This window comes from Salvelinus alpinus, chromosome 31 (genome assembly GCF_045679555.1).
Source record: "Salvelinus alpinus chromosome 31, SLU_Salpinus.1, whole genome shotgun sequence".
Classification (NCBI taxonomy): Eukaryota; Metazoa; Chordata; class Actinopteri; order Salmoniformes; family Salmonidae; genus Salvelinus; species Salvelinus alpinus.
The window spans coordinates 35,209,492-35,225,636 of record NC_092116.1 but is presented as its reverse complement, the minus strand read 5'-3'; the positions used below and the strand labels follow the sequence as shown (position 1 = coordinate 35,225,636).

Here is a 16,145-nt window from a genome sequence, read left to right as displayed (position 1 = left end):
GTGAAGTGAAAGTTGTCAAAAATATAAATAGTAAAGTAAAGATACCCCCAAAAACGACTTAAGTAGTACTTGAGGGTATTTCTCCTTAAGTGCTTTACACCACTAACTAATGGCCCGACAACAGGATCTCTTGTTGGGTTAATGAGGCAACTAGTCACACCTGTGACAGTTCCTTTAAAAGGAGAGGTGGAAGAGGTAGACCATAACTCACAGACAACAGAGAGACACCCAGTGAATCCCTTGGAAGAGTGCAGAAGGTGAGAGTGCATCATTATTTAATCAACTATCTGCATCTCAAATGGTACCTAAATGTTATTTGCCCCTTGTCAAACGTAGTACAATATATAGTTGTGCCTTTTTGTGGAGCGGCCCCCTGAATTTAAGCGCATAGACTAATCCGTACCTTTGCAGTAAATGGGTAGTGTCTGACAATATCTGTAATGCTTCCCTTTCCCTATGTAGTTCATTGTAGGCCCTCGTCAAAGGTTGTTCACTACATAAGGAATGAGGAGCCATTTGGGAAGGATACATATTCCTGTGTGCCAGGCTAATCTATTGTATGTGGTTGAAGAAATGATACCTGAGTTTTGGCAGAAGACTAGTAGCACCGTGTTGCCCATACTCGCTTCTTGGGGTCCTCAGTACTGGGTTTAGAAAATGCTGCTTAAGTTTTGTACCTTACAGTGGGTTTCCTTAACCTCTCCTCTAGTACCCACAGCCATTCCAGATTTAAAATGCTCAACTAATCTTACACTCTTTCTCTCTCAGGAGACGATTACCATGGCGACATTGACCATCATTCTGCTTGTCAGCACAGCTTTTGCTCTGGGAGGTAAGCGTGACATACCTCACACTTACTCACCTACATTTTAATAAAAACATTTGTTGGTGTTGCTCTGTCCTACTTCACACACATGTAGGTGTTAATACGCAGGTGTGATTTGGAAATGTGTTTCTATTCATAACCGGTTCTCCATGGGACACCCTCTGAGAGGTCAGCCATTATCAACCTTGACACTGGAGAAATGAAGGTTGTGCCTTGCTGAAGGGCACATAGACGGATATATCAACTAGTCAGCTCACTGATTTGAACTACTGGCCCAACTCTCAAACAGCAGGCTACCTGCCACTCCTCTAGTTCCAGAGATGTATATTGGTGTCTAGATGCGGGACTGAGGTATTCTGATATGAACGGTTTGTTTGATTATATTGTCTAGCAACTAACAGGAAATAACACTGATACAATTTCCAGTCTTAGTTTCATCAGCTCTTCTACGAAACTGGAATTTGACTCTACAGGCCTTTTAAACAAGTAGCAGAACTTCAATATTTAGACAGGAAGTACCTAGGTTGCATCTGAAATGGAACCCTATTCCGTATAAACTACTTCTGAATAGGGCACATAGTGGACGCACCCCAAGATTCCAGAATGTATGTCCAGAAATGTATATTGTCCTGCAATGTTATGGTCACATTACAATGTATGTTACCTGTGTCCAGATGCTAGGATACGACCCAAGACCCCATGTGAGGATGCTAGAGATGCCGCTTTAAATGGCTCAATTGGAGCCTACGTCCCCACGTGTGACTACAATGGCCAATACACCCCTGAGCAATGTTGGGGATCTACAGGTTAACACGGCCGCACAAAATTCTCAATTCAGTTTAATGTGACACTTCAATGTGTATATATTGTATATGCAACATGTCTTTCTGGTAGGTCACTGTTGGTGTGTGACCAGTACTGGACAGAAGGTCCCGGGTAGTGATACTCCACCAGGCACTGCTAGCAACTGCTAGCAACTGTTCCACCAAGGTGCATGTATATACATACTCATTCACTAAATGTTACTACTTTGCAGCTGATTATTGATGTTTTTTGTATAATTGTAGGTGAAAGGCGTTGGAATGAAGACGTTGAAAAGACGAACAGTTGTCTTTACTGTACTACAGGAACTGATTTGCATGGAGAAATCCTGATATTAAACTGTTGATTTACTTACTTCCTTGTTGGTGTGATATGTTGAACAATGTATCTGAACTGGTCCATTTCTGGGAAGTGGAGGAAGGAGTAGGACTGTTATGGTGACTGTATTACCACCACACCGGCAGTTACAGGACATGAAGGCAGTCAAATTCCACGTGACCATTTAGTAATTGAGCTTCTCCAAGCTCTGATGCTGCTGATGGTCATTAGTAGTCTTCTACCACACTTGCTAACTGCCTGGTACTCAGCACTCTATTGTCCCTCTAATCACTCTGACATCAAAGCAAATCTAAATCACTTCATGAGCTCATGTTGCACAACATTTCTATAACCTATGCAATTGTGTGAAAACAGCCTGATGGCTTCTATTAAAAAGAGGAGGATCCCAATAGCTTCTACAGGCTAGATCTACTATAGTTACAGAACCAGTCCAAAATGAACACACCTACTCATACCAGGGTTTTATTTTCTATGTTGTAGAACAGTGAAGACAGCTATGAAATAACACCTATGGCATCATGTCTTAAACAAATCAAAAAGTAGCTACCCTTTACCTTGACAGCTTTTTACAAACTCGGCATTCTCTCAACTAGATGAGGTAGTCACCTGGAATGCATTTCAGTTAACAGGTGTGCTTGTGGAATTTCTATCCTCAATGTGTTTGAGCAGATCAGTTGTGACAAGGTAGGGGTGGTATACTAAGTCCTACATGTTAAATGTCAAGTCCATATTATGGCATGAACAGCTCAAATAAGCAAAGAGAAACAGTCCATTACTTTAAGCCATGAAGGTCAGAAAATGCGGAACTTTGAACCTTCAAGTGAAGTCTCAAAAACCAAGCGCTATGATGAAACTGGCTCTCGAGGATCACCACAGGAAAGGAAGACACACTGTAGTTACCTCTACTGCAATGAGTAGACCTGTGGGAACCTGTCATTTGGTCTTAGTCCAAATTTTTGGTTTGAGGCGCCGACTAGGTGAACGGATGTTCTCCGCATGTGGTGTTCCCACCGTGAAGCATGGAGGTGTGATGGTGTGGGGCTGCTTTGTTGGTGACACTGTCAGTGATTTATTTAGAATTCAAGGCACACTTAACCAGCATGGCTACCACAGCATTTTATATTACCTTGTTACTGGCTTACTTGGTTAAATCAAGTTCTCATTTACAACCGTGCCCTGGCCAAGGTAAAGCAAAGCAGTGTGACAAAAACAACAGCTACACATGGGATAAACAAACATACAGTCAACACAATAGAAACATCTATGTACAGTGTGTGCAAATGAACTAAGATTAGAGAGGTAAGGCAATAAATAGGCCATTGTGGTGAAATAATTAAAATGTAATATTAACACTGGATTGATAGATGTGCAGATGATGTGCAAGTAGAGATACTGGGGTGCAAAAGAGCAACAAATAATATGGAGATGAGGTAGTTGGATGGGCTATTTACAGAGGGGCTGTGTACAGGTGCAGTGCACGGTAAGCTGCTCTGACAGCTGATCCTTAGAGCGTTGGACTTGGACCGAAAGGCTGAAAGTTCGAATCCCAAGGCTAACAAGGTAAAAATCTGTTGTTCTGCCACTGAACAAGGCAGTTAACTTCTTTGGGCTGCAAGCCCGAAGCCGGGCGCAATATGACAACAGCCACTTCAAGTGCAGGGCACGAAATTCAAAATATATTTTTTTGAAATATTTAACTTTCACACATTAACAAGACCAATACAGCATATGAAAGATAAACATCTTGTGAATCCAGCCAACATGTCCGATTTTAAAATGTTTTACAGCGAAAACACCACGTATATTTATGTTAGCTCACCACCAAATACAAAAAAGGACAGACATTTTTCACAGCACAGGTAGCATGCACAAAACCAACCTAACTAACCAAGAACCAACCAAACTAACCAAGAAACAACTTCATCAGATGACAGTCTTATAACATGTTATTCAATAAATCTATGTTTTGTTCGAAAAATGTGCATATTTGAGCTATAAATCAGTTTTACATTGCAGCTACCATCACAGCTACCGTCAGAAATAGCACCGAAGCAGCCAGAGTAATTACAGACACCAACGTCAAATACCTAAATACTCATCATAAAAGATTTCTGAAAAATACATGGTGTACAGCAAATGAAAGACAGGCATCTTGTGATTCCAGCCAATATTTCCGATTTCTTAAGTGTTTTACAGCGAAAACACAATATAGCATTATATTAGCTTACCACAATAGCCAGAAACACAAGCCATTTACCAGCAGCGAAAGTTAGCGATCGTAACAAACCAGCAAAAGATATATAATTTTTGACTAACCTTGATAAGCTTCATCAGATGACAGTCCTATAACATCAGGTTATACATACACTTATGTTTTGTTCGAAAATGTGCATATTTAGAGCTGAAATCAGTGGTTATACATTGTGCTAACGTAGCATCTTTTTCCCACAACGTCCGGATATTTTTCTGACACTCACATATTCTGACCAAATAACTATTCATAAACATTACTAAAAAATACATGTTGTATAGGAAATGATAGATACACTAGTTCTTAATGCAATCGCCGTGTTAGAATTCTAAAAATAACTTCATTACGACATGCAGTTTACGTTATGGCGAGAGCGTGCCCAAAATCTGGGCGCAAACTACTAGTTCACATGTTCGACAGATATATGAAATAGCATCATAAAATGGGTCCTACTTTTGATGATCTTCCATCAGAATGTTGTACAAGGGGTCCTTTGTCCAGAACAATCGTTGTTTGGATTTAGAATGTCCTCTTCTCCAGTCAATTAGCACGGAAAGCTAGCAAAGTGGCGCGAAGCTCTCCTTCCTGAACATACGCAGACAAAGCAACACGCCTAACGTCCCGAAAAAATTTCAATAATCTAATAAAACTATATTGAAAAAACATACTTTACGATGATATTGTCACATGTATCAAATAAAATCAAAGCCGGAGATATTAGTCGTCTATAACGACAGCTTTACAGAAGGCAATACCAGGTCACTTCTCGCGCGCTCCAGAAAACAGGAAATTGGGGTCACGTCATGCCAAGAGCTTTTATTCGACCTCAGATGATGTTATACACTCCATTTCTTCTCTCACTGCCTGTTGACATCTAGTGGAAGGCGTATGAAGTGCATGTATACTAATAAATATCAAGCACATTTATAGGCAGGCCCTAGAACAGAGCATGGATTTCAGATATTCCACTTCCTGTCAGGAAGTTTGCTGCAAAATGAGTTCTGTTTTACTCACAGATATAATTCAAAAACGGTTTTAGAAACTAGAGAGTGTTTTCTATCCAATAGTAATAATAATATGCATATTGTACGAGCAAGAATTGAGTACGAGGCCGTTTGAAATGGGCACCTTTTATCCAGGCTACTCAATACTGCCCCTGCAGCCCAAAGAGGTTAACCCACTGTTCCTAGGGAGTCATTGAAAATAAGAACTTGTTTTTAACTATTGTTTAAAATACTCTCCCTGTCCTAAGGGTAAAAAATGACCCACCTTCGCTAAACCCCTAAAATAAAGCAGCTTAATTGATTTTTAAACTCCAAATCTATTTTGCATAAAGAAACATCTGGGTTTTACCTCTTCACATTGCAGAAAGACTGCATTTAATCAGTGGACACCTCTCGTTTCTTTTTTACAACAGACCTGTTATAATTGTTTTCTTTACCAAAGTAGAGGTTTATTATTATTATTGCTAAAGGTACTGCGTAGGTGTAAACATATTTTTTTTAGCAAGAGATAGCACTTGTATAGCCTAAGAAAGTAGCAGAAATGTGCAGAAAGTAGTTTTGAAAAAAATATTTTATATAAGGGAAACAAGTCTTGAACTTTTTTGGCAACATAGTGATATATTCTTATATACTGTACAATGAGGAATTCAACTACAAAATACTAGTCTCCTCCCATTTTTTTAACTATTGCCCACACCCACAAGGTGTTTAAACAACAACAATAAATAAGAATAAAATAGGATAATAGATACAAAACAAAAATGCAAACAACATAAATCAATCAACTCTATTTAGCATGTAGCACAGTATGCAAGTGTGTGCATGGACTTTGCAGTTGTATTTCTCACATGTGCAGCACATAGTATTTGTTTTACAGTCCCTCTTTGGGGGCAGAATTGGAATTTCCTCCTCTTGCCTGCCCCAGCTGCAGCCTCAGGTGGATCAGCTTTCACAAGCGCTGCAGAGGCTGTTAGGAGGAACTCCCTTCTTTGAATTTGTGGGGTTACAAGTGCCTTTCCCAGCTGCTCCAGGAAAAACTTCCTCTTGTTACTCTCATCAGGCATCCAGGTACGGTTGATCTTGTTCCATATAACGAAGGCATTGTAGGGGACACATCAATGATGTTATGGAAGATGACCATAGGCCAGCGGCCAGTCATCCTCCTGCAGCTGTCAGTTCCAATCATTTTGTCCAGGTTGTCCACGCCTCCTTTGCTGTGGTTTTAGTCTAGGATGATGGCTGGCTTCCTGTCCTTTTGATCACTGATCTCAGCTGCTTTGGGCAGTTTGGTGAAGAGGACCACATTCTTGTTCCTCTTTGGTAGGTAAGAAACTAGAAAGGGGGTGGGGGTGAAGGCAAACGTTGATGAGAAGGCCTCTCTCCCCCTTGTTGCGAGGAGTGCAGGGTGGAGCTCAGGCCTGTTCTTTCTAACTGCGCCAACCATGCTGATCTTCCTCTCCAGGAGCTAGTGGCTGAGTTCATAAGAGGTGAAGAAATTGTCACATGTGACATTGTGCCCCCTCAGTCCATCTGTCACATCAAGCACAACCCGCATCCCCTGGTTCTTCTCCGGGCCTCCACTGGTCGGCTTCCCCGTGTAGACTTGCATCTTCCGAGCGTAGCTGGATTGTGCGTCACAGGCCACCCTTATCTTGATGCAATACTTTGCCGACTTGCTGGGCATATTCTGCCAGAAAGGACAGCGACCTTTTGACAAAGAGATTACTATCAGCAATTAGTATCAGTGTCACAGAAAACAGTCACATAAATCAATGATATTACAACAATACATAATACAATTATTTGTACACTGGTGGTGTACAGCTTTCATGGAAATATGAACAAAGGCGATGTTACACTTTTTCTAATGTTGGGGTCACTCTAGGAAAAGTAATCACATTTCAAGTAGAAAAAATTCATTTAGTGGGGTTTTCTCTACTGTTTAAAGGGATATTGTGAGATTTTGGCAATTTAGCCGTCTTTCTTTAGTTTGAAGGAAGTTTTTAAATTAACTACTGCAGCTTCAGCACAATTATTAACTCTGAGAGCAGATCCCAAAGACTTCTAGTCATTGCGCTGACGCTAGTTAGCGATCGCTGGAAAAACTACCTTCAAAGTCCTTCATATTTCATGCAGAGACAAAATCTGACTCTGGGTTAGAAGAAAAAGGTTGTAATTGCCAAAATATTGCACTATCCCTTTAAGGAGGAAATGGCATCGGTTCCAATCCAAGTGCCATTTATCAAACTCCAGGCGGTGCTATGGTCAGATGACATGAAAATAGAGCTCTTTAGTCATGAACTTCAGCGGTGGTTTTGGTGTGGAAAAACAGAAGCATGTGCAGAGAAGTACCTCATACCTACAGTAAAATATGGTTCTGCATCTTTCACGTTTATGAAGCTTTTTTGCTTCCCTGGTTCTGTGGCCCTTTTTAAGCTCAACGGCATCATAAACTTGGTACCAAGTACAAGGACATTATAGCCCCAAAAAAACTAGTTCTCTCTGCCGGGATGCTGACATTGGCTGGAAGTGGATCTTCAAGCAAGACAATAACCCCCAAGCACACATCAAAATCCACAATGAAATGGTTAAATGACCACAAAATCAATATGTTGCAATGTCCATCTCAGTCTCCGGACAGAAAGGACGCCTGTATCTTTGTAGTGACTGGGTGTATTGATACACCATCCAATGTGTAATTAATACCATTCTCAAAGGGATATTCAATGTCTGCTTTTTTTTATTTTACCCATCTTTCAATAGGTGCCCTTGGTTGCAAGGCATTGGAAAACTCCCTGGTCATTGTGGTTGAATCTGTGTTTGAAATGCATTGCTCGACTGAGGGACCTTACAGATAATTATATGTGTGGGGTACAGAGATGAGGTAGTCATTCAAAAATCATGTCAAACATTATTATTGAACACAGAGTGAGTCCATGCAACTTATAATGTGACTTGATAAGAACATCTTTACTCCTGAACTTGTTTAGGTTTGACATAACAAAGAGGTTGAATACTTATTGACTCAAGACTTTTCAGCTTTTCATTTTGCTTTTATCATCAAGCTGCAAATTTAGAGTGAAAATGATTTTCCCCAAATGAGAAACTCACGCGCTGTAAATATATTCCAGTTAGGCTCTACACCCATTGTAAAGAGGATTAATGGGCTTCATTTTAACAAGTTATTTGGCCACTTTAGTTGTGATACAAACCTTATCAAAACATATGGTGCGGCAGGGTAGCCTAGTGTTAGAGTGTTGGACTAGTAACCGAAAGGTTGCAAGATTGAATCCCCGAGCTGACAAGGTACAAATCTGTCGTTCTGCCTCTGAACCCACTGTTCCTAGATCGTCATTGAAAATAAGAATTTGTTCTTAGCTGACTTACCTAGTTAAATAAAGGTAAAATAAAACATATAGGCCTATGGGCTCAGCTACATGAGGTGTGGCACTATGATTTGAAAAAGTGGCCCAAAAAAAGGTATGTGCTGTTTCTTGAATTCCACTGGGCATCATTCACAACTGATGGGCTAATATTGTCACCCATCAGACTATTCTTGATTTAATCTTGTCTTTAAATGTACTAAATGTGTGCAATTTGTTTTGATTTAGAATGGACAATTATCATGCATCTGTCTCGAAACAGGGGCCATAATGTTTTATTCCAGCCCAGGTGAATTTAGATTTTGGCTAGATGGGGTTCATTGTATGTGCAAAGTTTTACGCTGATCCAATGAACCATTTCATTTCTGTTCAAAATGTTGTATCAACACTGCCCAAATGTGCCTAATTTGTTAATGAACATTATCTGACTTATTAAACATTATCTGACTAGGCACAATTTATATTTTGGCTGCTAGATTGCAGCAGTGTATTAGCAAAGTTTTGCATTTCTATTCAAAATGTTGTATAAAGCCTACCCAAATGTGCCTAATTGGTCAATATATACATTTTCAAGTAGATAACTGTACACTCTCCTCAAACAATAGCATGGCATTTTTTCACTGTAACATCTACTGTAAATTGGACAGTGCAGTTTGATTAACAAGAAGTTAAGATTTCTGCCCGAAAAAGACATGTCTATGTCCTGGGAAATGTTCTTGTTACTTACAACCTCAGGCTAATCACATTAGCGCACGTTAGCTCAACCATCCCGCAGGAGGGACACCGATCCCGAGGTGAACTGAATTGGAGAATTTAGTATGTGTGTGTGTTTGTGTGTGTGTGCGCTCGCTCGCTCGCTCGTGCTAGTGTGAGATCCTAGACCCATTATAACCCCACCACTATTCCACTACTTGGCCCAATCTGATCCTAGACCCATTATAACCTCACCACTATTCCACTACATGACCCTATCTGATCCTAGACCCATTATAACCTCACCACTATTCCACTACTTTGCCCAATCTGATCCTACAGCAGGCCGGCAGCCTGGGAGAACGGGACACTATCGTTCATCACACCTTGTAACTCTTCTGCTGTAAAATCTCATAACCCAAGGAGTTCTCTGCAGCTACCACCACAACATCTATTTTCTGTGATTTGTGTTCCATTTCTGCATCACAGTTGATAACCATGGCTATGAATGCTAAGAAACCTTACTGAAACACATGTTATTCCTATCACTCTCTATTGGCCTCGGCATACTCACAGGGAGCCTCTCAGGATCCCTCTAAACTGGACCCATCTTCCTCTACGACTCTCTTCACTGCCTATGAAGGTTCCTTCAGAGAAAATGACTCAAGTAAAGGTGAAAGTCACCCAGTAAAATATTACTTGAGTAAAGGTTTAAAATTATTCGGTTTTAAATATACTGAAGTATCAACATTAAATTGAATTGATCAAATTTACTTAAGTATCAAAAGTAAAAGGATACATATTTTCAAATTCCTTACATGAAGCAAACCAGACGGCACCATTTTCTTGTTTTTTAAAATATAATTACGCATAGCCAAGGGCATACTCCAACACTCAGTCACAATTTACAAACAAAGCATTTGTATTTAGTGAGTCTGCCAGGTCAGAGGCAGCAGGGATGACCATGGACGTTCTCTTGATAAGTGGGTGAATTGGACCATTTTTCTGTCCTGCTAATCATTCAAAATGTAACGAGTACTTTTGGGTGTCAGGGAAAATGTATGGAGTAGAAAGTACATTCTTTTCTTTAGGAATGTAGTGAAGTGAAAGTTGTCAAAAATATAAATAGTAAAGTAAAGATACCCCCAAAAACGACTTAAGTAGTACTTGAGGGTATTTCTCCTTAAGTGCTTTACACCACTAACTAATGGCCCGACAACAGGATCTCTTGTTGGGTTAATGAGGCAACTAGTCACACCTGTGACAGTTCCTTTAAAAGGAGAGGTGGAAGAGGTAGACCATAACTCACAGACAACAGAGAGACACCCAGTGAATCCCTTGGAAGAGTGCAGAAGGTGAGAGTGCATCATTATTTAATCAACTATCTGCATCTCAAATGGTACCTAAATGTTATTTGCCCCTTGTCAAACGTAGTACAATATATAGTTGTGCCTTTTTGTGGAGCGGCCCCCTGAATTTAAGCGCATAGACTAATCCGTACCTTTGCAGTAAATGGGTAGTGTCTGACAATATCTGTAATGCTTCCCTTTCCCTATGTAGTTCATTGTAGGCCCTCGTCAAAGGTTGTTCACTACATAAGGAATGAGGAGCCATTTGGGAAGGATACATATTCCTGTGTGCCAGGCTAATCTATTGTATGTGGTTGAAGAAATGATACCTGAGTTTTGGCAGAAGACTAGTAGCACCGTGTTGCCCATACTCGCTTCTTGGGGTCCTCAGTACTGGGTTTAGAAAATGCTGCTTAAGTTTTGTACCTTACAGTGGGTTTCCTTAACCTCTCCTCTAGTACCCACAGCCATTCCAGATTTAAAATGCTCAACTAATCTTACACTCTTTCTCTCTCAGGAGACGATTACCATGGCGACATTGACCATCATTCTGCTTGTCAGCACAGCTTTTGCTCTGGGAGGTAAGCGTGACATACCTCACACTTACTCACCTACATTTTAATAAAAACATTTGTTGGTGTTGCTCTGTCCTACTTCACACACATGTAGGTGTTAATACGCAGGTGTGATTTGGAAATGTGTTTCTATTCATAACCGGTTCTCCATGGGACACCCTCTGAGAGGTCAGCCATTATCAACCTTGACACTGGAGAAATGAAGGTTGTGCCTTGCTGAAGGGCACATAGACGGATATATCAACTAGTCAGCTCACTGATTTGAACTACTGGCCCAACTCTCAAACAGCAGGCTACCTGCCACTCCTCTAGTTCCAGAGATGTATATTGGTGTCTAGATGCGGGACTGAGGTATTCTGATATGAACGGTTTGTTTGATTATATTGTCTAGCAACTAACAGGAAATAACACTGATACAATTTCCAGTCTTAGTTTCATCAGCTCTTCTACGAAACTGGAATTTGACTCTACAGGCCTTTTAAACAAGTAGCAGAACTTCAATATTTAGACAGGAAGTACCTAGGTTGCATCTGAAATGGAACCCTATTCCGTATAAACTACTTCTGAATAGGGCACATAGTGGACGCACCCCAAGATTCCAGAATGTATGTCCAGAAATGTATATTGTCCTGCAATGTTATGGTCACATTACAATGTATGTTACCTGTGTCCAGATGCTAGGATACGACCCAAGACCCCATGTGAGGATGCTAGAGATGCCGCTTTAAATGGCTCAATTGGAGCCTACGTCCCCACGTGTGACTACAATGGCCAATACACCCCTGAGCAATGTTGGGGATCTACAGGTTAACACGGCCGCACAAAATTCTCAATTCAGTTTAATGTGACACTTCAATGTGTATATATTGTATATGCAACATGTCTTTCTGGTAGGTCACTGTTGGTGTGTGACCAGTACTGGACAGAAGGTCCCGGGTAGTGATACTCCACCAGGCACTGCTAGCAACTGCTAGCAACTGTTCCACCAAGGTGCATGTATATACATACTCATTCACTAAATGTTACTACTTTGCAGCTGATTATTGATGTTTTTTGTATAATTGTAGGTGAAAGGCGTTGGAATGAAGACGTTGAAAAGACGAACAGTTGTCTTTACTGTACTACAGGAACTGATTTGCATGGAGAAATCCTGATATTAAACTGTTGATTTACTTACTTCCTTGTTGGTGTGATATGTTGAACAATGTATCTGAACTGGTCCATTTCTGGGAAGTGGAGGAAGGAGTAGGACTGTTATGGTGACTGTATTACCACCACACCGGCAGTTACAGGACATGAAGGCAGTCAAATTCCACGTGACCATTTAGTAATTGAGCTTCTCCAAGCTCTGATGCTGCTGATGGTCATTAGTAGTCTTCTACCACACTTGCTAACTGCCTGGTACTCAGCACTCTATTGTCCCTCTAATCACTCTGACATCAAAGCAAATCTAAATCACTTCATGAGCTCATGTTGCACAACATTTCTATAACCTATGCAATTGTGTGAAAACAGCCTGATGGCTTCTATTAAAAAGAGGAGGATCCCAATAGCTTCTACAGGCTAGATCTACTATAGTTACAGAACCAGTCCAAAATGAACACACCTACTCATACCAGGGTTTTATTTTCTATGTTGTAGAACAGTGAAGACAGCTATGAAATAACACCTATGGCATCCATGTCTTAAACTGAAATGCATTCCAGGTGACTACCTCATCTAGCTTGAGAGAATGCCGAGTTTGTAAAAAGCTGTCAAGGTAAAGGGTAGCTACTTTTTGATTTGTTTAAGACATGATGCCATAGGTGTTATTTCATAGCTGTCTTCACTGTTCTACAACATAGAAAATAAAACCCTGGTATGAGTAGGTGTGTTCATTTTGGACTGGTTCTGTAACTATAGTAGATCTAGCCTGTAGAAGCTATTGGGATCCTCCTCTTATTAATAGAAGCCATCAGGCTGTTTTCACACAATTGCATAGGTTATAGAAATGTTGTGCAACATGAGCTCATGAAGTGATTTAGATTTGCTTTGATGTCAGAGTGATTAGAGGGACAATAGAGTGCTGAGTACCAGGCAGTTAGCAAGTGTGGTAGAAGACTACTAATGACCATCAGCAGCATCAGAGCTTGGAGAAGCTCAATTACTAAATGGTCACGTGGAATTTGACTGCCTTCATGTCCTGTAACTGCCGGTGTGGTGGTAATACAGTCACCATAACAGTCCTACTCCTTCCTCCACTTCCCAGAAATGGACCAGTTCAGATACATTGTTCAACATATCACACCAACAAGGAAGTAAGTAAATCAACAGTTTAATATCAGGATTTCTCCATGCAAATCAGTTCCTGTAGTACAGTAAAGACAACTGTTCGTCTTTTCAACGTCTTCATTCCAACGCCTTTCACCTACAATTATACAAAAAACATCAATAATCAGCTGCAAAGTAGTAACATTTAGTGAATGAGTATGTATATACATGCACCTTGGTGGAACAGTTGCTAGCAGTTGCTAGCAGTGCCTGGTGGAGTATCACTACCCGGGACCTTCTGTCCAGTACTGGTCACACACCAACAGTGACCTACCAGAAAGACATGTTGCATATACAATATATACACATTGAAGTGTCACATTAAACTGAATTGAGAATTTTGTGCGGCCGTGTTAACCTGTAGATCCCCAACATTGCTCAGGGGTGTATTGGCCATTGTAGTCACACGTGGGGACGTAGGCTCCAATTGAGCCATTTAAAGCGGCATCTCTAGCATCCTCACATGGGGTCTTGGGTCGTATCCTAGCATCTGGACACAGGTAACATACATTGTAATGTGACCATAACATTGCAGGACAATATACATTTCTGGACATACATTCTGGAATCTTGGGGTGCGTCCACTATGTGCCCTATTCAGAAGTAGTTTATACGGAATAGGGTTCCATTTCAGATGCAACCTAGGTACTTCCTGTCTAAATATTGAAGTTCTGCTACTTGTTTAAAAGGCCTGTAGAGTCAAATTCCAGTTTCGTAGAAGAGCTGATGAAACTAAGACTGGAAATTGTATCAGTGTTATTTCCTGTTAGTTGCTAGACAATATAATCAAACAAACCGTTCATATCAGAATACCTCAGTCCCGCATCTAGACACCAATATACATCTCTGGAACTAGAGGAGTGGCAGGTAGCCTGCTGTTTGAGAGTTGGGCCAGTAGTTCAAATCAGTGAGCTGACTAGTTGATATATCCGTCTATGTGCCCTTCAGCAAGGCACAACCTTCATTTCTCCAGTGTCAAGGTTGATAATGGCTGACCTCTCAGAGGGTGTCCCATGGAGAACCGGTTATGAATAGAAACACATTTCCAAATCACACCTGCGTATTAACACCTACATGTGTGTGAAGTAGGACAGAGCAACACCAACAAATGTTTTTATTAAAATGTAGGTGAGTAAGTGTGAGGTATGTCACGCTTACCTCCCAGAGCAAAAGCTGTGCTGACAAGCAGAATGATGGTCAATGTCGCCATGGTAATCGTCTCCTGAGAGAGAAAGAGTGTAAGATTAGTTGAGCATTTTAAATCTGGAATGGCTGTGGGTACTAGAGGAGAGGTTAAGGAAACCCACTGTAAGGTACAAAACTTAAGCAGCATTTTCTAAACCCAGTACTGAGGACCCCAAGAAGCGAGTATGGGCAACACGGTGCTACTAGTCTTCTGCCAAAACTCAGGTATCATTTCTTCAACCACATACAATAGATTAGCCTGGCACACAGGAATATGTATCCTTCCCAAATGGCTCCTCATTCCTTATGTAGTGAACAACCTTTGACGAGGGCCTACAATGAACTACATAGGGAAAGGGAAGCATTACAGATATTGTCAGACACTACCCATTTACTGCAAAGGTACGGATTAGTCTATGCGCTTAAATTCAGGGGGCCGCTCCACAAAAAGGCACAACTATATATTGTACTACGTTTGACAAGGGGCAAATAACATTTAGGTACCATTTGAGATGCAGATAGTTGATTAAATAATGATGCACTCTCACCTTCTGCACTCTTCCAAGGGATTCACTGGGTGTCTCTCTGTTGTCTGTGAGTTATGGTCTACCTCTTCCACCTCTCCTTTTAAAGGAACTGTCACAGGTGTGACTAGTTGCCTCATTAACCCAACAAGAGATCCTGTTGTCGGGCCATTAGTTAGTGGTGTAAAGCACTTAAGGAGAAATACCCTCAAGTACTACTTAAGTCGTTTTTGGGGGTATCTTTACTTTACTATTTATATTTTTGACAACTTTCACTTCACTACATTCCTAAAGAAAAGAATGTACTTTCTACTCCATACATTTTCCCTGACACCCAAAAGTACTCGTTACATTTTGAATGATTAGCAGGACAGAAAAATGGTCCAATTCACCCACTTATCAAGAGAACGTCCATGGTCATCCCTGCTGCCTCTGACCTGGCAGACTCACTAAATACAAATGCTTTGTTTGTAAATTGTGACTGAGTGTTGGAGTATGCCCTTGGCTATGCGTAATTATATTTTAAAAAACAAGAAAATGGTGCCGTCTGGTTTGCTTCATGTAAGGAATTTGAAAATATGTATCCTTTTACTTTTGATACTTAAGTAAATTTGATCAATTCAATTTAATGTTGATACTTCAGTATATTTAAAACCGAATAATTTTAAACCTTTACTCAAGTAATATTTTACTGGGTGACTTTCACCTTTACTTGAGTCATTTTCTCTGAAGGAACCTTCATAGGCAGTGAAGAGAGTCGTAGAGGAAGATGGGTCCAGTTTAGAGGGATCCTGAGAGGCTCCCTGTGAGTATGCCGAGGCCAATAGAGAGTGATAGGAATAACATGTGTTTCAGTAAGGTTTCTTAGCATTCATAGCCATGGT

General features: G+C 40.6%; 3 protein-coding genes across 3 annotated transcripts; 2 read left to right on the top strand and 1 right to left on the bottom strand.

Annotated features, from left to right (window-relative positions):
• Positions 1-101: 101 nt before the first annotated feature.
• LOC139561561 (equistatin-like) lies at positions 102-2,002 on the top strand. Its single transcript, XM_071378790.1, has 5 exons — positions 102-257; positions 769-832; positions 1,501-1,632; positions 1,721-1,816; positions 1,894-2,002. The coding sequence occupies exons 2-4, from the start codon at positions 781-783 to the stop codon at positions 1,798-1,800; spliced, it is 264 nt and encodes an 87-aa protein (XP_071234891.1). The 5' UTR covers positions 102-257; positions 769-780; the 3' UTR covers positions 1,801-1,816; positions 1,894-2,002.
• An 8,532-nt stretch (positions 2,003-10,534) lies between these two features.
• LOC139561564 (equistatin-like) lies at positions 10,535-12,418 on the top strand. Its single transcript, XM_071378793.1, has 5 exons — positions 10,535-10,673; positions 11,185-11,248; positions 11,917-12,048; positions 12,137-12,232; positions 12,310-12,418. Exons 2-4 carry the CDS (start codon positions 11,197-11,199, stop codon positions 12,214-12,216), a joined length of 264 nt encoding a protein of 87 aa, XP_071234894.1. The 5' UTR covers positions 10,535-10,673; positions 11,185-11,196; the 3' UTR covers positions 12,217-12,232; positions 12,310-12,418.
• A 1,122-nt stretch (positions 12,419-13,540) lies between these two features.
• On the bottom strand, positions 13,541-15,434 carry LOC139561567 (equistatin-like). The gene is made up of 5 exons (XM_071378796.1): positions 15,286-15,434; positions 14,711-14,774; positions 13,911-14,042; positions 13,727-13,822; positions 13,541-13,649 (listed from the first exon to the last, which is right to left on the bottom strand). The coding sequence occupies exons 2-4, from the start codon at positions 14,760-14,762 to the stop codon at positions 13,743-13,745; spliced, it is 264 nt and encodes an 87-aa protein (XP_071234897.1). The 5' UTR covers positions 14,763-14,774; positions 15,286-15,434; the 3' UTR covers positions 13,541-13,649; positions 13,727-13,742.
• Between the last annotated feature and the right edge of the window lie 711 nt (positions 15,435-16,145).

Excerpts from the sequence above, each read along its gene's own strand:
- LOC139561561 (XM_071378790.1), top strand. The coding sequence starts at position 781 with ATGGCGACATTGACCATCATTCTGCTTGTCAGCACAGCTTTTGCTCTG. Across the intron at positions 833-1,500 it reads CACAGCTTTTGCTCTGGGAG|ATGCTAGGATACGACCCAAG; the intron begins GTAAGCGTGACA and ends ACCTGTGTCCAG. Across the intron at positions 1,633-1,720 it reads GCAATGTTGGGGATCTACAG|GTCACTGTTGGTGTGTGACC; the intron begins GTTAACACGGCC and ends TCTTTCTGGTAG.
- LOC139561567 (XM_071378796.1), bottom strand. The coding sequence starts at position 14,762 with ATGGCGACATTGACCATCATTCTGCTTGTCAGCACAGCTTTTGCTCTG. Across the intron at positions 14,043-14,710 it reads CACAGCTTTTGCTCTGGGAG|ATGCTAGGATACGACCCAAG; the intron begins GTAAGCGTGACA and ends ACCTGTGTCCAG. Across the intron at positions 13,823-13,910 it reads GCAATGTTGGGGATCTACAG|GTCACTGTTGGTGTGTGACC; the intron begins GTTAACACGGCC and ends TCTTTCTGGTAG.
- LOC139561564 (XM_071378793.1), top strand. The coding sequence starts at position 11,197 with ATGGCGACATTGACCATCATTCTGCTTGTCAGCACAGCTTTTGCTCTG. Across the intron at positions 11,249-11,916 it reads CACAGCTTTTGCTCTGGGAG|ATGCTAGGATACGACCCAAG; the intron begins GTAAGCGTGACA and ends ACCTGTGTCCAG. Across the intron at positions 12,049-12,136 it reads GCAATGTTGGGGATCTACAG|GTCACTGTTGGTGTGTGACC; the intron begins GTTAACACGGCC and ends TCTTTCTGGTAG.